Raw genomic sequence first — 20,275 nt, forward strand, 5'->3', positions numbered from 1 at the left:
GCACTTGAGCTGATACAAGGAGGCGGGGGTCATGTGGAGCTCTGGGGAAGGGGACAGGAAGTGTAAAGGTATCATGCAGGAACAAATTTCTTGGCTGGGCAGAAGATGAGAGGATTGGGAAAACATGGCAATTGTAAGCAGGCTCTCCTTGCCCATCCTGCACTAGGCATACGGTCCCACAGAATAAAGACTGCATTTCCTACTCTCCATTGCAGATAGATATATGTGGTCTTGAGACTAATTCCTGGCCGATGCAATATAAGAATCAGTATGTATAATTTCCAACTGTGTCCTTAAAGGGAGGGGTTTGGTATCTTTGCCATTTCCTTTTTTCTTATGGCCTGGAATGCACCCACAATGACTGGAGCTCAAGCAACCAACTTAGACCATGAGGTAGAACGCATGTGTTGAGGATAGCGATGCAACAAGATAGAATTGTGGAACTTGAAGACTGTGCAACTGTCCTGCCAACTCTGGATGGCGTATGTAGAACTCTATGCAAAAGAGAAAAACTTGGGGCACCTGGGGGGCTCGGTTAAGTGCCTGACTTCAGCTCAGGTCACGATCTCGCAGTTTGTGGGTTCAAGCCCCGCGTTGGGCTCTGTGCTGACGGCTCTGAGCCTGGAGCCTGCTTCGGATTCTGCGTCTCCGTCTCTCTCTGCCCCTCCCCTGTTTGCACCCTCCCTCTCTCTCTCAAATAAACATGAAAAATAAAGTAAGTAAAGGATGAGTATAGTTTTGTGTTTTTCTCCAGCAGAGTTTTGCTGCTTGGATGCAGGGGTGGAATAGGCAGATAGCTTGGTCTAACAAGGGTTGGAGATTACTAAGGACAGTATTGTAGGAGTGTGGGGTCAAGGGAGCGGTTGTCATTTTGGGCCATGGGACCTGAGCTGGGCAGGCAGAAAGTGAGGACAGGAGTCGAGGGGCAAAGAACAAGGGCCTCAGTTCTCTATTGCCGCATAACCAACCACCCTACACTTAAGGGCTTAAAGCAGCAAATGCTTTCTCATTGTTTTGCCGATTGGGTGGGCCCAGCCGGCTGGTGACCCCGCGTGTAGCTGGGGTGCTCGTGGCTGCATCAGCTGCAGCTCGGCTGGGGCCAGATGTCTAGGTTGACCCCCATCCTCCAGGGCCTCTTTCCAAGTGGTGCCTGATCATTCAGCAGACTATTTTGCTCCTGGTTTCCAAGAGAGAGAGTTGCAAGAGGACTAGCCCCGGTGCCCCACAATCCCGTTATACCTCTGCATGCATCACTCGCGCTAATATCCCAATGGCCAAGCCCAGAGAGTCAGTGTGGAAGCGGTCTACCAAGTACATGAAAGCCAGCTTTATGGGGGTCATGATTGTAGGCAGTCCATGACAGACCACCCTCCACGGCCCCCCAGTATGTCACCTTGGCACCCAGTTCAGTCCTCGAGTCCGGGATCTTGCATCTAAGTCAAGCCCAGGTGCAAATGAGGGTTCCCAGGTGTCCTTCCGGGGGTTCAACCCAGCTGTGTGGATGCTCAGTGCAGAGACCTGTGAACTAAAAAGAAAAAAAGAAAAAAACAAGCTCTCTCCCCTCCCCCCACCCCATGTACCTCAATGAGACCGGCAGACTATCTTCAATAGACACTTCTGTGAAAATACGGGGGAAGCCTTGGGTGTGGGCTGGGTTTAGTCACTTGCACCCAAAGAACAGAGTATGGAAGAGGAAAAACAATAACTTTAAAGTAGAAAAACCTGGCAGACACCGCCTTAAGCAGGCAATTAAGGTTAACGTCATCAGTGATAAGTCATGTTGACATTGTGTACTCTCTGTTCTGACACAAGGAGAAGACCACATCACCTCTGTGATCTCCTCCCCAAACCCTAAGCTCCAGGCTAACTGCAGGAGAACATCACACAAACCTCAGGTGAAGGACATTCTACAGAAGTGACCGTACTGTCAATCAAGGTCATGAAAAGGAAGGAAAGACCAAGAAATCCTCAGACCACAGGAGACTAAGGAGACTAAATGCAATGTGGTGCCTTGAATTGGTTGCTGCAACCAATGAAATGTTAGCATATAAAAAAGGGTGGCTCAGGCGGTTGAGCGGCCAACTTCAGTACGGGTCTTGATCTCGCAGTTAGTGGGTTCAAGCCCCGCATCGGGCTCTGTGTTGACAGCTCGGAACCCGGAGCCTGTTTCCGATTCTAGGTCTCCCTCTCTCTCTGCCCCTCCCCTGCTCGCTGTCTCTCAAAAATGAATAAATGTTTAAAAAAATTTAAACAAAACACAGCAAACTCCAAATAAAGCCTGGAGCTCCATCAATAGTAACATACTAGTGTTGGCTTCTTGGTTTGTGACAAACGTACCACAGAAATGTAAGATACTAACATTAGGGGAAGATGAGGGGAGAGTGTACAGGAAGTATCTGTATTATCTTTGCAACTTTTCTGTAAATCTAAATTTATTCTGAAGTAGAAAGTTTATTTAACAATTTTTTTCAAGACAAAACACTTTTATTTCTTTATATTAAACATAATTTATTGTCAAATTGGTTTCCATACAACACCCAGTGCTCATCCCAACATATTTAAAATTTTTAATGTTCATTCATTTTGGAGAGAGAGAGAGAGAGCACGAGTGATGGAGGGGCAGAGAGAGAGAGGGAGACACAGAATCCGAAGCAGCTCCAGGCTCCGAGCTGCCAGCACAGAGCCCGATGCGGGGCTCGAACCCACGAACCGCGAGATCACGACCTGAGCCGAAGTTGGACACTTAACTGACTGAGCCCCCCAGGCGCCCCTGAAGCACAAAGTTTATTTAAAAAACGGGAGGGGTGGGAAGTACGTAGCAATTATGGTCAGTAGAAATTCTGCAATGCAATTGAGCCCCCGTTGCTAGACATCTGCTCCAGGAGGAGGCCTTCCCTGACCAGGACCCATCTATGCTTTCCGCTAGTAACTTCCTGGTTGGTTGGTCTCAGAGGCCCCTGACTCTGCTCTCTCACTTCTTGGCTCTCTCCTGAGTCACCCTTTCTTTTCCATAGGAAATGGCCCGTGTTCTGACTTACTATCTGCACACAGAAATTTTGAACCCTAAAGGTGCTTTTTCATTTTGAACAATCTCTATCTCTTTTAGTCCAAGACAGTATGATTCCTTTAAAAACCCCATGTAGGTTTTCTGTATATCAAATTATACCCCAGTACATTGAACAAGATGTACATCAAGACGTCTTTTCTAGGCAGACCTCATTTTACTTGGATTGCAAATCAGAGCGTTGCTGGGGTTTGTTTGTCTGTTTGTTTGTTTGTTTAAGTCATCTCTACACACAACATGGGGCCCCAATCATGGCCCAGAGATCAAGAGTCACACCTCTTCTGACTGAGCCCGTCGGAAGCCCAGAGTGCTGTTGACAGTGTCCTTGAGATCCTTAGAAGCCCTTTTCTCGAGCTGACGGGGTCTACAAGATCCTGCTTTACGTCTCTCAGGGGTCTTAGGGCTTCACTTTGGACTTCATCTATACATTGAGAACGCATTTCTGTGGTGGTGCTCTGGATCTGATCTTTGCTCAGAGGCCATTTCTCACTCTGAGTACCTTTTACAAGCTGGAGAGACTGGGAATGAAAAAATATTTTACTTTTCAATCCAGCAAGTCCTAAGTAGGAAATATTTTCTCTAAATTCTTCATGAAAACTAAACAGTTCCCTCTCCAGCTCATTCATCGCTTGTGATATCATTCATTGTGAAAATAAGCCAGCTGGCACTGCACTGGTTTCCTACGACTGCGGGTGGATGAAAATAACAGCACTATATTTTCTCATGCTCCTGGAGACCAGAAGTCTGAAATCCAGGTGAAGGCAGGACTGGTTCCTGCCAGAGTCGCTGAGTGAGAATCTGTTCCTTGGTGTCCCTCGGCTGATCTCGCTCCGCTTCTCATGATGGTCTTTTGTCTTGTGTGTGTGGTTTGTCTCCTTGTAAAGACGCCGGTCCTGTTGAATTAAAGCTCCCCCCTACTCCGGTTATGACCTCCTCTTAACCAATTACATCTGTGATGACTTTATTTCCAGATGGGTCACATCCCGAAATACTGGGGGCTAGGACTTCGACAGAGCTGTGTTTTCTTTTGGTCATTGTTTTGTTTGTTTGGTTTTGCAGGTGACACGATTCAACACGTGGCAGGCCTTCTCACCGTTTTCCTGGAAAGCTCGCCCAGAACCAGTTCATTAAGTACATTTTCCATCTTCCGTGTGGCGGTAGGCAGCCGTCTCACTGATTTTTCTGCTAACGTGGGTCCACACTCTATAGCCTCTGCTAACAGTCTCCTCAATCTGGGTGCCCCGGGAGCAGCCATGGCCTTCGGCTCAGTGGGACTGTAGCTGTGTCCCTGGCAGAGACGCTCATCCCGTGGGACTGACCCCGGAGCTGCGGGGACAGAGAGCCCAAGCTCCCAGTGGTTCACTGGGCGGAGTGTGTGTGTGTGGGGGGGGGGAGCCACGTATGCTCTTGCCCCATGGTTCCCGGACCCGTGCGGCCCTCCGGCAGGGACAGGCGCGTCACACCCTAGTAGCGCAGCCCCTCCTGGACGTTTCTTCTGAAGAACACTGTAACCCACTACAGCTCTTTTGGGGTTTAGTGCTTGCCCCCCTTTCCATGCCCACAACATGTGTTGGGATGGGTTAAGCTACGGCTTTCATTCGAGCCACAGGCTCTGGGGTGGGAAGTGGAGGCCGACCCTAAGGGCGTCTCTGAGGTCTGAAGAGGGCATGGTCCCTGTACGTCTTCAAGGAGAGGAAGCACTTCTGCAGGCCCAGATCAGGGGGTCCGGGAATCCAAGATGTCCAGCTATCCGCATCCCACGTGTCAGGCTGTCCTTCATCCCCAACCGGGACGTGGTCCCGGCACAGCTTTTGCCGAAAGGTTAGCCTTCTTTGAAACAACCCTCTCGATCCCTGGCAACATTCTTTATTTGGAAATCTGCTTTGTCCAGTATGAACACAGCACCCTGCCTTCTTTAGCGCTTACGTGGGGGACTTTCCCGCCCTGATTTTGACTCGTCTTTACGCACCACCCGCTTGCTGTTGGCGGCATGTAACCGGGCCCTGCTGTATCTGAGCCAGCGCACGACCTCTGCCTTGCAGTCGGGCGCTCCCGTCATTTCCAGGTAACGTGACGACTGACACGGCTGCTTCGGACCCACCGTCTCGCCGTGTGCCTTCCTTCTCCTCCTTCTCCGCCGCCTTCTGGATTTGTCGAGAATTTTGTATGATTTCTTTTCCTTGCTATCGCCTGCCACTGTCGTGCTGTTTTCATTTCCTTACTCCTTACAGATACATCTTTACCTCCTCACAGTCCACGTTCCAGTGACTTTGCCACTTCACTTAGGCTGTAAGAACTCTGCCTCCTGTCCTCCCATTTCCCCGCCCAAACACCATCCTATCTAGGTACACATTTTACTTCCATACATGTTATAAATTTCACATACATTGTTAATTCTATTTAATCATTTGCTTATCTTTTAAATAAAAAGAAACAAATTAAAAAAAACTTTTTTATATTTATTTATTTCTGAGACAGAGACAGAGCATGAGAAGGGGAGGGACAGAGAGAGAGGGAGACACGGAATCAGAAGCAGGCTCCAGGCTCTGAGCTGTCAGCACAGAGCCCGACGCGAGGCTCGAACTCACAGACCGTGAGATCATGACCTGAGCCGAAGTCGGTCGCTCAACCGACTGAGCCACCCAGGCGCCCCGAAACAAATTTTTTTTAAGTTTTATTTATTTACGTAATCCCTACACCCAACGTGGGGCTCCAACTCATGGCCCCAAGATCAAGACTTGCCACTAAGCCAGCCAGGCACCCCAGAAACAAAGTTCTTACATTTACCTAGTTACAATTTCCATACTTTTCATTTCCTTGTGGAGATCTAGATTTTCATCTGGTGTCACTTTCTTCTGTCTGTCAGACTCTCTTTAGGATTTCTTGTAGTGTGGGTCAGCTGGTGATGAATTCTTACAGCTTTCGGGTGTCTGAAAAGTCTATTTAATCTGTGTTTTTGAAAGATATTTTCATTGGGTATAGAATTCTAGGTTGACAATGTTTTTCTTCCAGCACTTTGTTTTACTTAAAAAAATTTTTTTTAAATGTTTACTTATTTTTGAGAGGAGGGGGATAGGGGCAGAGAGAGAGGGAGACACAGAATCCAAAGCAGGCCCCAGGCTCTGAGCTGTCAGCACAGAGCCCGATGTGGGGCTCAAATTCAAGAACTGTGAGATCATGACCTGAGCTGAAGTCAGACACTCAACTGACTGAGCCACCCAGGCACCCGAGTGTTTACTTATTTTTGAGAGGAGGGGGGTAGGGGCAGAGAGAGAAGGAGACAGAATCTGATGCAGGCTCCAGGCTCTGAGCTGTCAACGCAGAGCCCGACGCGGGACTCAAACTCACAAACCCTGAGATCGTGACCTGAGCCCGAGTCGGATGCTCAACTGACTGAGCCACCCCGGTGCCCCTCTTCTATCTTTAAAGGAAGGTGCCCCTTTAAAGATGTTGCCCCACAGTCTGCTAGGTTAGGTCTTGCTTTATTTCCATGGGAAATCTGTCATCGTTATTTTTGCTCCTTTGTACATAGCATGTGTTGATTTCTGCCCTCACCCCTGGCTGGCTGCTTTTAATAGTTCCTTTTATCCTTTGATGATGATGTGCCTTCGTGCGGTGCTCTTCCCGTAACATATGCTTAGGGTTTGTTGACCTTCTTGGGTTTGTCACTTTATAATTTTCATCAAATCTGGAAGCGTTTTGACCATTTCTACGTTTTTTTCCCCCAGTCCCTCTTCCCTCCCGGGATCCCGTCACATGCATATTAAGCCATGCGAAGTAAGGCCGCAGCCCGCTAATGTCCTGCTCTGCCTCTTTCTGTTCAGCCTTTTCTTCCTCTGTGTTCTAGAGAAAATGTGGACAGTGTGCAACCCCAGGGGGAGGGCAGGGAGGTCCACACAGGAGTAAGAGCTACAAAGTTGTCACCTGACCCCTGGCCGAGCTTCCAAGGAACACAGCCTGCTCACTGCTACCCGAGTGTTCCCCCTGGTCGCCCTCTCTTCCCTGCACTTCCTCCCCTCCCCCGGGCCCACTCTCCTGCTCCTCCTTCCCTCTCAAGCTTCCTTTACAAGTCCCCCAAAGAACTGTCCCGGAGAGAGACGGAAGTGTCCTGTGTCTCGATAGGGGCATTGGTTAAAAGAGCACTTGTATTTGTTAAAACGGATGGAACCTCCACACGTAAGGCATTTTACTGAAACTCTGTCTCGGGCTTGCAATGAGGCCAGAGGGTCTGACCAGTTCAGGCAGTTGGACCCCTTGGAACAAAGTAGGACCTGGGCCACTTGGGCCTCTCTGATGGCCCTAAACACAGGCAGCTGAGGGGACATCCTTTCTGAAGCAAGAAGGGGGCAGTGCCCTGTCACATCTGGTGCCCCCAGCCGGGGCTGGGTCAGCTCAGGGCTGGGGCAGAGGCTCCCTCACACAAGTCCTGTGTCACTCTGTGCTCTCATGTCATTGTTTACTTGCCAAGAGAAAAGTGGCATTTTGTGGTATGACATCTGAGATTTGGTGGGGGGGGGGGGAAGGGGGCAGAAAAGAATCCAGACTGGCTGTGAGCCGGTCTTGGGTGATGGTGGTGACGGCCACATGTGTCATTATCTGACTTTCTGCACTATTATGTACATCTGATATTTTCTATAATAAAAACATTTTTAAAAACCCTGAGATTTGTATCTTGTTTAATTTGCATGTTTTTTCTGGTAAGGTCTCTTATTTATTGTGTAGTAAATTGCCTGTTAACCCCTTGAGGGTGTCAGCATCTTTGTTCTGTAGAATTCATTTATAGCAACTATTCTAGAATCAGAATATTAACTCCTTGTTATACAAATACTGTACTTCCTGCACTTTGATGTTTGATCTTTGTTTCTCCTTGTGTTTTCCAAGTAGACAATTTTAGTTGCCTTGTGGTCTCACCTCTCCCTTGTAGCTCCAAAGCTCCTGTCCCAGCGGGAACCTGTTCTGCCTCACGCCCTCGTCCTCACCTAGTACACATCACCTGTTCTGGAATCCAGTCAGGCACCAGCAACCCCTCCCACCAATGACCTCAGCCCTGTTTCTGGGCCTTCACTCTCCCTTGGGAGTCCCAGGTCCCCTCCACCCTGCTCCCTTCCCGCCAGCCTTCTCTCCCCACCTCAGCCACACACCCCCCCCCCCCGCCCCATTTCTCGCTGTGGCCTGCAGCCCCCTCCCCCCTCCTCTCCATAAGAGTCCCAGCCGACGACTGAGCCATCAGCTGTGCCTACCACCCACACCAGCCCTTGCTGTGGGCATCGCCCCACCGCCGCGCCAGGCCTGAATTCCTGGTGGTCTCAATATTCCCGTGACCATGTTCAACGCCCTGCCCCCCAGTCTCGACCCCTTCTTCCTGCCAAAGGCCTCGCCCTCTGCCCCAATTATGCCCTCGACCCTGTCACCACCAGTAACTGTCCCCTGACCCCCGCTCTGGCATTTCGGCTCAACACCCCCTTCTCAGGCCAGCACCTGCCCCAGCTCAGTCCTGCTGACCCTAGCACTCCAGAGCCCCCACGTCCTCACTCTGTTTGGATGCCACAGTCACTGCCACCTCTCCCTTGCACACCCCCTTGGCTCAGATGCCCCTTTCAGAAGCTCACTTGGCAAAAGCCCAAACCTGGATAAATCCAACCGTTTTGCTTACTACCCCCCGCCCCGGGCTTCCTGCTGTTCCTCAAAGATCTGCGACCCCATCTCCTCTGGAGCAGAGGCCAAAGCACACACTGTCTCCCAGGCCTGGTCTCTGAGCCTTCCTGCTCTCACTCTCCAAGCTATGGTCTACTCATCCTTCTGGTTAGCATCTGCGTCCTGGGCTGGACCACAGGCTCTAGGAGCAGGTGGAGAGTGGATGCTCCGAGCTGCGAGTCTCACCCCACGGATAGGAAACCGGGGGGTTGAGCCAGAATGAGCAGGTCAGGGACAGCCCACTATGCGCACAGGATCTGAACTAGCTTCCAGGTAAACAAAACACCACTCCCCCACCCTACAGGAGAGAAGGCTGAGGAAGGGGGTTTGGGTGCCAAGGAGGCAGACCAAAAGAGGCTCCTAACCAGGGTGGGATCTTGGCAGCCAGGGAGAGGGATTCCGAAGGAGGAATGGACCCTCTAGGCTAGGCTAGACCGGACTGGAGCTCAACTAGAGTGCAGGCAGGTGAGACAGTGGCCACAGGGCCCACGAATGAGCACACCCAGGGCCCCTGGCTCTGCTGGAGGGTGGGGTGCTGGGGACATAACACTGCGAGTCTCTCCTTTGGCCACATGGGGCCTGCACAGGGCTGGAGGTGGCACACCCAGAAGCAGAGGGAGGCAGGACATAAAACCAATACCACATCCCCCCACCCCAGATGGGTAAGAGGCTAGAGGTCAGAGGGAACAGAGTCTCTGAGGACCAGAGACTCTGTGGGGACAGGGTGGAGAGACCAAGCACGCTGGGTGCTAAGGCCCTGAGGGTCAGAGTATCCCTCAACTGGCTGGGTCTTCTGGGAGCCAAAGCAACCTTGTTGGACCCTGTCCTCTCCTGCAACAAAGTCCCCTCCCCACCTCCCCCACTCCGCCTCCAACCCTCAGCGGGAGATTCAGGGTGGCCTCCAGTGGAGGAGAGCTGAAACTTTCCACAGGCATGAGAATCACCATCTCTCCCAGCTGGACCCCAGGACTGGGGCGCAGCGACCTTGGGGATGTCGGCAGGGGAGGGAGGGGTGCTGGAAAGGAGGTGGAGCGAGGAGGCCCAAGTAATTGAGCCCGGGCCGCATGTGCGTTCTGCACGCTGGCCACTGCGGACTGATGGCCGAGGCCCGGGCCCACCTGCCCCTCCCCGCCAGGCGCCCCGAGGGGCTGCGGACTCCACCCAAACGAGAGCGATCAAGGGCTGCCCGAATAGTCCCCTCGGGAGCACGCGGCCGTGGGACACATGTGTCCGTGCTCTGACGCCCTGTCCGTCAAGAGGGTTTGGAGCCCAGGGGGCGGGGAAATTGACAGAGAGGTGGGGACTCGGACAGCGAGCCAGGGGATGGAGGGACAGAGAAGTTGGATGGAGGGATAGAAAAATGACGAAAGAGGTGAAGGGGGGAGGCACAGAAGACGTGGACAGGACAGGTGGCTGAGCGGAAGAATGACGGAAGGGGTCGGGGAAATGCAAGCACAAGGCTGGGGGACAGGGCGACCGGGACCGGCGGAGGGGACAGGGGTGTAGTCAGAAGGAGTTAGGGGGCGGGTCGTCCGGGAGGAGACGGCAGAGGGGGGCCGGAGGGGGGGGGGGACGGGGCTGGTGAAGGGACTGCGCCGGGCACGTTCCGCCGGCGCCCGGAGGGTTTGCCCGGTAATTAGGCCTCGGTCCAGATGGGCCCCCAGTCCCGCAATCAAAATGCTAATTGGCCCCGCGCCTCCGGCTGCGCCTCGGCCGGGCCCCCCCTGGGAGCGAGCGGGGACGACAGTCTCGACCGAGGCTGGGGGGGGGGGTCCCCGTCCCCGCCCCCACTTTGGGCCTCGCCGGCTGCGGCTCCGCGATAAGGGGGCGGCGGCGCCCGGTCCCCGCCCCTCGGGGACTCCTGCCACGCAAGATGAATATCCAGCCGCGGCCGCGGCCGCTGCCACAAAGCGGCCCTGGAGTCTCCGCCGCGCCCCCCCCCCCCGATGCGGGGCCAGCTCGCTCACACCCTCGCTCGCGTGGCTCCGGGGCCGAGGCGCGGGCGGAAGCGGGGCGCCGGCAGACGGCTGCGTGGCTCCCGGCGCCGCACTCCCCGCACGCGCCCGCACGCACGCTCCCGGTGCGGCCCGCCCGCCGCGCGCTCCCGGCCGGTGTCCGCGGTCCCGCCGAGCCGCCCTGCACAAGGTCACTGCGTGCAGCGACGGGTGCGCGCGCGCCCCCACCTTGCACGCGCTCCCGGCTTGGCCGCGCCCGGACACTCCCCGGAGCCGCCCCCGCGACCTTGGTACTCAGTGACAGCAGGCCGCGCGGAGGCGCGCTCCGGAAGAGCGTGGACACCCGAACCACCCGGCGCAGGCGAGGGAGGGGACAATGGCAGCGCCGGGCTCTAATTGAGGACATATGTCCCCGCGCGCGGCCATTGTGCGGCCTGGAGCCCCCGACACCCCCGCTCCCGGCCATTGGCGGCTGGGCCTGACGTCATGGGGGCTGCAAACTCGGGGCGGGCGGCCGCGGGAAGGGTTATCCGCCTGGTTGCGGAGCCGCCGGGGGGAGCTGCGGCCGCGCGGAAGGGTGTAAAACCACCAATGAAGTCGCATTTCCAGAGCAAGGGCATGGCAGCCCCTCTCCCCCTTCACAGCCCGCTCGCTGCGTCGCCGCTGCACTCGACATCCACCCCTTGGGAAAGAGGCGGGGGTGGAGGGAGGCCTCTCCAGCGGGCACGGGGTCAGCCCGGGTGACCGAGTGGCAGGGAGACACTGCGGCACGGGGCGCGCGCTGCGCTTCCACACTGCGCTTTCGCTGCCTCAGCATTCGCTCCTTCGCCTCACGCCTCCCCCTCTCGCCCCCGAAGATCCCTAGCCTCCATACCCGAAAGCTAGGCAGGCTGGACCAGACTGGGATCCGCCCTGCGTTCCTCCCCCAAAAGATCCCCAGTCCGGGGCGCAGGACTCCCAGGCCTGTTTCTGCCTCTCCCCCCACGCACGACAATGCCGCAGACCGCTGGGCCTCTATTCCCGAAGCTGCCTGGGGGAAATCCACACACGCGGGGGCCGCGGCATCCCCAAGACCCCTCCCAGGAGACCCTGGACGGGCCCGGCCCTGCGCAGCCATTTCCGCCGGCCTCCCCTCCCTCCCCTCCCTCCCCCTCCCTCAGCTTCTGGGCTTTAAAAGCCGGAGGCTGGGCCCGGCCGCAGGCAGAGGCGGCCGCGGGCGCAGGAGGCCGGGCCCTGGAGCTGTCCGAGCGCCGAGCCCCGCCCCCGGAGCCCCCGTCCCTCCCTCTCTCCTTCCCTCGGCCCGCCTTCCCTGCGCACCCCTCCCCCCGAGGACCCCCGCCCCCCGCTCGCCGCCGCCGCCGCCGCCGCCGCCGCTCGCTCGGGCTGCAGAACAATAAAGCAAGCCTCCCAGAGACCCCCGCCGAGGACCCCCGCCTGGCGGCAGAGCCCCCGCGGCCCGCCCCTCGCCGCCCGCGGCGGCTGAGCGCGCCCGGTCGCTGGCCGAGGTGCTGGCCGGGCCGGCGCTGGCCGCGGTGCTGAAGCTGCTGGCGCTCCCGCCGCCGCCGCCGCCGCCGCCGCCGCCGCCGCCGCCGCGTTCCCCGGGCCCGGCGCCTCCACCCCCAGGGGCATGGGGGGTCGCTGACTGAGGCTCCGCCGCGGCGGTGGGGGGGGAGGGGAAGGGGGCCGCGGAGCCGGGCCAGCCCTGCACCCACTCGCAGCCTCCGGGCCCGGGACGGAGCCGCTCCCCCCTTCCCCACCCCCCACCCCCCGGCCTCCTCCCCCGCCTGTCCAGGGGCGGCACTGCGGGCTGGGAAGCCGGGACCAGAGGAGGGAAGGAAAGAAGGAAGGAAGGAAGGAAGGAAAGAAGGAAGGAAGGAAAGAAGGAAGGAAGAAGGAAGAGAGGAGAAGAGAAAAGAAGAGAAGAGAGAAGAGAAGAGAAGAGAAGAAGGAAGGAAAAGAAGAGGCGTCCAGAGGAGGAGAGGAGGAAAGGCAGGGCAGGCAGGAGAAGAGAGGACGGCACTCCAGCGGCAGCATCCAAAGGCCAGAGTGGGGACCCGTGCTGCCTCCGCCGCTCCTCGGATGGTGACGGGGCCCCGCCGCGGCCACAGCCCCCCCCGCGCCCCGGCTCCGCAGGCCCGCAGCGCCGGAGCCCCGCAGGAATCATGCCCAGGTCCTTCCTGGTCAAGAAGGTCAAACTTGACACGTTCTCCTCGGCGGACCTCGAGAGCTCCTACGGGCGCGCCCGCAGCGACCTCGGAGTGCGACTGCACGAGAAAGGTGCGAGCTGGGCTGAGTCTGGGGGCAGCAAGGGGCCCAAGGCAATAGCTGGAAGGGGCAGAGGGCCAGAGTGTGGGGCTGGAGGGGTCAGGAGCCCCCGGAAATAGACCCGAGGTAAGCAGAACCAGAAGGAGGCAGTGGCTGGAGCCGGACTGTGGAGGAGGGTGGGGAGAGGGGAAAGCAGAGGCAGGCCAGAACAGAGCCAAGACCCGGGCAGGGAGAGTGTCAGTGCAGGAGAGAAGGTGGGGAACAAAGGTCAGAAATAGAAAGTACCCCACACCTTGAGCATGAGAGGACATATACAGTCATATGGGCACTTGCTGACATGACAGGACCTGGATGCATGCAAACCCACACCCAGAAACCTGGGCCTTCCTCAGTATCCTCTCTCTCTCTCTCTCTCTCTCTCTCTCTCTCCCTCTCTCTCCCTCTCTCCCCCTCTCTCTTTTGGCTATGGTTAGCAGAATGCTGTGAGTTCCAGGGAGTAGGCATGGGTCCAGTGGGGGCCGCCACCTGTCAGGACTAAGGTACCAGCAGAGGCAGCAGCAGTATTTCCCCTGCAACCAGGGTCAGGGAGGAGAATGTGAGCAGGAGGGTTGTAGGTAGGGAGGTCCATGGTGCTGGTGTCAGGGGGAGGCTCTTTGTGTAAGGGTGCCCAAGTTCAAGGACAACTGTTAGCATGCAGGCAAGAGAGCTGGGGGTGCCAGCAGCGTGGGGTGGCAGAACCAGTGTGACCTGAGCCTGTGTGAGCCTGTGTGTGAGCCTGTGTGCGCCCATGTGACTGCGTGCAGCCATGTGACTGTGTGCGCTTGTGTGTGACCCTGTATGAGTGTGTGCCTGCCTGTGTGCCACTACATGGGACCATGTGACTCTGAGGCTGCTGGGCACCCATGTGACTGGCGACCCTGGCTGAGAGTGTGTCCAGGGTGGCCGCATGTGTGACCCTGCATGAGTAGGTGGTTTGCCGGGATCTTCGTGCAACCCACCCGGTGAGGGCACTCCAGGGTTGACCGTGGCTGGGAGGCTGGGTGTAACCCTGAAGAAGCCAGAGGCTGCATCGTTCGGTGTGTGCATTTGTGACTCTGAGGCTGTGAGATTCATCTTGTGCCTTGAGAACAAGTGCAGTTGCCAGCATGAATGATGCTGCCTGCCTGCAGCTTGTCCCACGGAAGGTGTCCCCTTGCGGAATGCCCCTGCACTCTCCAACAACACAGCGGCTCCCTGGTCACTTGTCCTGAGGCTTGGGAAGGCGCCCACAACGGGTTAGGGCCTGGGGGAAGAGGGCAATGTGTAACAAGGTAGGACCCAGGGGTGGAGGATGACCGAAGGGAGCTGGGGAAGAAGGAGAGTGGATGGAGGAAGATAAGGCTGGAGCTGGAAGGGGGTCAAGTTCAGTGAGTAGTAGGAGACCTGGGAGGTAAGAAGGAGGGTGGAGAGGGTAGGAGGGCCTGCCGGAGGCAGAAGTCTTCAGGGCTTGTTGGGGGGGCCTAGGGGACCAAGGAGGGGCAGCATCAAGGCTGGGCGCGAGTTCCAGGTGCCTCGGGGAAGAGCAGTTGGGAACCTCGAGAGGCGGGAGCTACGGGGTCCCTCGGTGGGCGGTCCTGGCTTTGTGCGCTGCGGGTCCGCAGTGTGTTGCATAATCAGGGAAAACTGCTGAAGTGGGGAGAACCCGAGGGGGAGGAGGGGTGGAAGAAGGAGGGCGAGGGAAGCGCCGCCCCTCCCCCCTGACCTTGAGGCTCCGCGGAAGGGGGGCAGCCGCACCCGAGGATGCGCCTCTTTCCCTCCCCCTGTGAGGGTGGGGCCGGCGGGCGGCGGGGGCGGAGCCGGGGCCCGGCCCAGTCTCATCTCTCCTCTCTTCTCTTCCCCTCCCTGCCTCCTCCGTCCTCCTGGCCCCGCGGTACCCCGGCCCCTTCTCCTTTGTCCTTCTTCTGGTCCCCTCCTTCCCGGACCCCGTGTCTCCCGCCGCCTGCCCGTGTGTGTCTCGCCCGCTGCCCGCCTCCCCTCCCTCTGTGTCTGCCTGTCTGTCCGCCTCGGCCCTCAGGATACCTCAGCGACTACGCGGGGCCCGCCTCCGTCTACGATGGCGATGCCGAGGCGGCCTTGCTCAAAGGGCCGTCCCCAGAGCCCATGTACGCGGCGGCCGTGCGTGGAGAACTGGGCCCGGCGGCCGCGGGCTCGGCACCGCCTCCCACCCCGCGCCCAGAGCTGGCCACAGCCGCGGGCGGCTACATCAACGGCGACGCGGCGGTCAGCGAGGGCTACGCGGCTGACGCCTTCTTCATCACCGACGGGCGCTCGCGCCGTAAAGCAGCCAACGCCGCCGCTCCCTCCACGGCCTCCGCGGCGGCTCCCGACGGCGACGGCGGAGGCGGGGCCGGGGCGGGCGCGCGCGGCGCGGGGGCCGGGGCCGCGGGCCGGGGCGGCGCGCGCGCGGGGGTGAGCACGGAGGCGCGCGCGGGGCCCGGGGCCGGCGGCGCAGGGGGCCGGCACGCGTGCGGCGAGTGCGGGAAAACGTACGCCACGTCGTCGAACCTGAGCCGCCACAAGCAGACGCACCGCAGCCTGGACAGTCAGCTGGCGCGGCGCTGCCCGACGTGCGGCAAGGTGTACGTGTCCATGCCGGCCATGGCCATGCACCTGCTCACGCACGACCTGCGCCACAAGTGCGGCGTGTGCGGCAAGGCCTTCTCGAGGCCCTGGCTGCTGCAGGGCCACATGCGCTCCCACACCGGCGAGAAGCCCTTCGGCTGCGCGCACTGCGGCAAGGCCTTCGCAGACCGCTCCAACCTGCGCGCGCACATGCAGACGCACTCGGCCTTCAAGCACTTCCAGTGCAAGCGCTGCAAAAAGAGCTTCGCGCTCAAGTCCTATCTCAACAAGCACTACGAGTCCGCATGCTTCAAGGGCGGCGCGGGCGGGGGCGGCCCCGCGGCCCAGGCGCCCGCCGCCTCGCCGCAGCTCAGCCCCGTGCAGGCCTAGGGCGGCGGTGCCTCCGCCAGCCCAGCCGGGGCGGCTCTCAGCAATACGGGCCCCCAGGGAAGTCTCCGCCAGCGCCCGGGCGGGGGGGGGGGGGGGGGGGGGCGGAGGGCGGGCCCCTCCTCACAGCAATAGAGGGAGGGGGCCCGGCCCCGCCCCGCCCGCCAGGGGCCTTGTCGGCCCCTTCAAGCAATAGGGTCCTGAGGGGAGACCCACCCCGAACCCCCTCCCTTCCCCTCCAGGGTGCCCCAGGCTTTTTCCCAGCAATAGGGTCAAGGAGACCCAGAACCGAACCTCATCTCCGAGTTAGGTCTCTGAAGACCGGGGTGGGGTGAGGTGGGGAGCACCCCCCCTCCTCCCTCCTCTGCGCCCCTGGATCGCGTCGCAGAGACTCAGGTCTTCCCCACTCCTTTCCCAAACCTTCCAAGGGCCAGGCCTGCGGCCTAGACGTCCGGGGAGCAGACCGGGGAGGGGGGGGGGGGAAAGAGGGGGTAGAGCAGGAGGGAGGGGCCTGCAGAGGCGTCCCTACTCCTCAGTCTTCGCTGAAGCCCAGGAGTGATAGACGCGTTGGGGATCGGGGAGAGAGGCGGACGGCGGCACCCCTCTCCCTCGGGTTCTTTCTGGGGCCTCAGTCCAAGCCGCTCTCCCACCCTCGCCCCGCATCCTCTGCCAAATCCGAATTCTTCCAGCCCAGCTTCCCGGGCTCTGTCCTTCATAACGAATAATAATGACGCATATCGAATCGCATGGACTTATCCGACCTCCTCAGACCCCGCTCCCGCCCTGCCCCGGGGCCCCCTCCCTCGTCCCCCGGCATTCGGTGTTGGAGGACGGATCCTGGGGCCCGGCAGGCAGGCCTGGGCACGGCCCATTACACACCTCTCTGTATTCGCTTTGCGGGTAAAGCCCCCTGGGGGGGTTGCGGACGCGTCGGGTTTCTTTCTTTCTGTATTTGTACGTTTTATTTATGAACGGATTGCACTCGGGTCAGGGAAGGGGCGCTGAGGCCCCCATCCTTCCCGCCGACGCCCGGGGCTTGGGATGTCCGGGATCACTTTCCCCGCCCCCGAACCCCGCCCCCACCTGGGCCCCACCCTCGAGCCCCAGGCCCCGCCCCCACTCTGTTGCCAACTTTCGCCCGTCTATGCCAAAGCCTCGGCGGCGACCCCGCCCCAAGGGCCCGCCCCATTGGCCGCCGCCTTTGTGACGTCACTGCATGCAGCCCCAGCCCTCCTCCCGTCCCTTCCCGGGGCTGCCCGCTCCCTCTCCCTCTTAGTTAGTCCGATGCCGACTATAGAGCAATAATGCGCACTGCATGCGAAGCTGCCGCCGCCTCTAGAGTTACTGAGAATCAGGTATCCCCCTGCCCTATCCACCCCATAGGCCCCTAGATCAGGGACATTGCGCGGGGCCGGACGCGCAGACTTTCTTCCCCTCCTCCTCCCTACTCCCCCCACGGCAGAGCCCTGCGGGTGTAATGGTTCCAGGGGGCAGGGGCGGGGTGGTTGCCCCCAAGACCCCTCCTTCAGTCATCCATTACCCACCAACTGTTCATTGGGCACCTACTATGTGCCAGGCCCGCTGCAGAGTCGGCCAGGGATGCAGCGGCCTGCAGGGGCTGCACGCTCGTGACAGGCGTCCATCAGGTTTGGGTGGGCCAAGGAGGGCCGCACATGCAGAGAAAGGCCTGGCCCCTAGACCCAACCCTGCATCCCCTTTACCTCTTCCCCACCCCGGCCCGGGTCCAGTGCTGGGTGCACTTGGGCTCTACCTTTGACTTGGGCCTAGCGTTCTCAGCTCAGGTGGCACAGACCCAGGGCCCCCAAGGCCCAGCGCGACCAGGGCCACCCATAACGACTCTCAGTCCTTCCATCTCTCGGCCACTTAGGCTCTGCTGTGTGGGGCCAAGGCCCCAGGCCAGACAAAAGGTGCACACTGCAGTGTATGACCTGGTCAGCGCCACCCCAGTGGGCACCGAGTTGCCGCCGAGCCGCACCTGCAGGAGCAGACTGAGGGCCCAGCGCAGCAGGGCCCGTATCCAAACCCTCTATACCGCAACTCGTGTCCACACAGCTCCCAAGCTGGGGCCTGCCCTCCTGTGCTGGGCACACCCGCATGCACACGCACACACAGGCGCCCCACCCAACCCCCACACGCCTGTCTACCTACCTAAGGAGAAGGCCAGAGGGCCGTGGGCCGGCCAGGGTCTCCCGCTTCTCCGTACACCCCGCCGCCGTGGAAAGCCATGGGCCCCCTCCCGCCCCCATAACTAAGCAGCACAATAACCGACTTAGCGAATTCAGGTAGAAGGAACGTTTAGGTAGCACCTATTTTGTACTGATTCTACGAGTAGGGCCCGAGATGCGGGGGCCCTCGGGTGGGGGTTGCGGCCGCCGGCCTGCCCCGCCCCCACCCCCGCCTGCGCCCCGCCGCCTTGTACATACTCCCACCCGGAACAGGCCGGGATTTTTACTCGGGCCGCGCCCCTCTTCCGCCCCCGTTTGGGGCTGGGCCGGCCGGACAGACGGACGGACGGACAGACCTCCTTCCTAAGCACAATAGCACCAGCTCCCCGGAGCGCCGCACCTCCACGAGGAGAATAAATGCCACTCTTGATAGAACTTGGAGTGTCGGGTTGATGTATCCAGTGCTGGGCCCATGCCACAGGGGGTGCTGGGATGTCTGGGGGGCGGCTTCCTAGCCCTGCTGCATCCCAGAGGCAAGGTTGGTGCAGGTCCAGTGCTGGGAGTGGCAGCCTGCCCACACAGCCCTGAGGTCATGTCACTACCTTTCGTGAGGGTGTGGCACTGTCCCCTTGCTCGGGAGGGCTATCTTCTTCCCCATGGGAGGGCCAGCTTGGCAGGCCAAGCCACGGGAGAACCGCCCCCCCCCCCCCCCCCCCGTGCAAAGCAGCGGGCAGGTTAGTCTGCTCTGGGCCAGGAACTGGGGTTAGGGTTAGGCTCTGCTGTTCGGCTCTGCTTAGGATCTCCAGCCTGAATTCAGGCCTGGCCCAAGAGTGATCTAGAATCACCCGAGTAGGTACAGCAGGGCCTGCAGAGGTGTGTCTACTCTTCCCATAGGGGCTCCTGCTGCTCCTCAGGCTTGACAGCCACCAACAAGCCCTTCTCAATGCCAGTGGAGAAAATGGGAACAGGAGAAGGTGCAAAGTGTGGCCTCTTTCTGCTTCCTGCTGCTCACATCTTGACCCCCACTGTCTGAGGAGGCCTCCACAGACAGCTGACTCATGCTGCTTCTGGGGAGGGGCCACCCAGGGGACAGAGAGGCTTCCACAGCCACCCACAGCCCTCAAGCTCTAGACAGGATGAATCGAATTGAGATGAGGGGTGGGACTGTGCTGGTCAGGGACAGGCCAGGAACAGGGACCCCCCTGACCCAGCAATGCCCCCTGATACTCAGGTTGGCAGGTATGAGCTGAGAGGCCCAAAGTCTTTGGAGACATGTAGTCAAGCCAGGTCCTCCCAGAGCCAGCTGAACCCCAGCAGAGACAGGCCTGCCTAGACTTCATCAGAGTGGACAGCAGGGGAGCCTGACCTTCAGGAGGATGTCAGTTGGTAGGCTGCTCGTGGTGGGGCTCACATGGAGGTGGGCACCCTCTTCTGGGGAGCACTGTCAACAGTAAAACCCTAGGAGTGAAAGCCCCTGTTATTGGTAGAGGTCAGGGACCTTTGACCTTCACTGTCCCCAGGCTGGGGTAAGCATTCGCCAAATTTGCACGTGAACAATCAGCGGGGAGAACAGCTTATCCAAGGCCTGCCTTTGACATAAGTCCTGTCCCAGTACCTCACCCACCCTACACCTGGAGTCACCCCTGGGTGGGTGCCAATGGCAGGGAGGAATGCCCATTCCTTCCCAGCTTTTGAGTCTAGACTGGTGATTTCTGCTTCTTCAGGACCCTGAGGGGCAGTGGGGGTGGAAGGATGAAGGCTGACTCCCTGAGGCCTGGGATGAGTCCAACCCTCCGTCTCCACAGACTTCCGTGGACAGGGCTTTGGATCCCAAAGAATGGGCCGCATGGTCTGCTAACCACCATGTCCCACGTCTCCCGGCTGGCCGCACCCTTCACAGACCTCGGTGGCCTGCCCGTGGCACCTCAGCCACAGGTTGAGGTTCTAACCTCTGAACCTCTTCCAGCCAGGCCTGCAAGGCTCCTGGCCTCTAGTCCCTTAATCAGTTGCTGGCCCTGGCAGGGAAATCCCCACTGAGCTTTCTTCCACAACCCCTCTTGTACGCCTTCGTCACCAAGAAACCCCACCTACCTTAACCTTTACCCTCTCCCCTGGTGCCCTGG

The 20,275-nt window shown here is 59.2% G+C and overlaps 1 protein-coding gene across 1 annotated transcript; it reads left to right on the plus strand.

The window, feature by feature from the left end:
- The first annotated feature begins 12,860 nt into the window (after nucleotides 1-12,860).
- Nucleotides 12,861-15,969, plus strand: SCRT1 (scratch family transcriptional repressor 1). Its single transcript, XM_030303657.1, has 2 exons — nucleotides 12,861-12,990; nucleotides 15,032-15,969. The coding sequence occupies exons 1-2, from the start codon at nucleotides 12,876-12,878 to the stop codon at nucleotides 15,967-15,969; spliced, it is 1,053 nt and encodes a 350-aa protein (XP_030159517.1). The 5' UTR covers nucleotides 12,861-12,875.
- Nucleotides 15,970-20,275: the final 4,306 nt, after the last annotated feature.

This window comes from Lynx canadensis, chromosome F2 (assembly GCF_007474595.2).
Source record: "Lynx canadensis isolate LIC74 chromosome F2, mLynCan4.pri.v2, whole genome shotgun sequence".
Lineage (NCBI taxonomy): Eukaryota > Metazoa > Chordata > Mammalia > Carnivora > Felidae > Lynx > Lynx canadensis.

What these genes read in the sequence shown, in the direction of transcription:
- SCRT1 (XM_030303657.1), top strand. Translation starts at nt 12,876, where the DNA reads ATGCCCAGGTCCTTCCTGGTCAAGAAGGTCAAACTTGACACGTTCTCC. An exon ending in AGTGCGACTGCACGAGAAAG is followed by an intron (nt 12,991 to 15,031) that starts GTGCGAGCTGGG and finishes CTCGGCCCTCAG; the next exon opens with GATACCTCAGCGACTACGCG.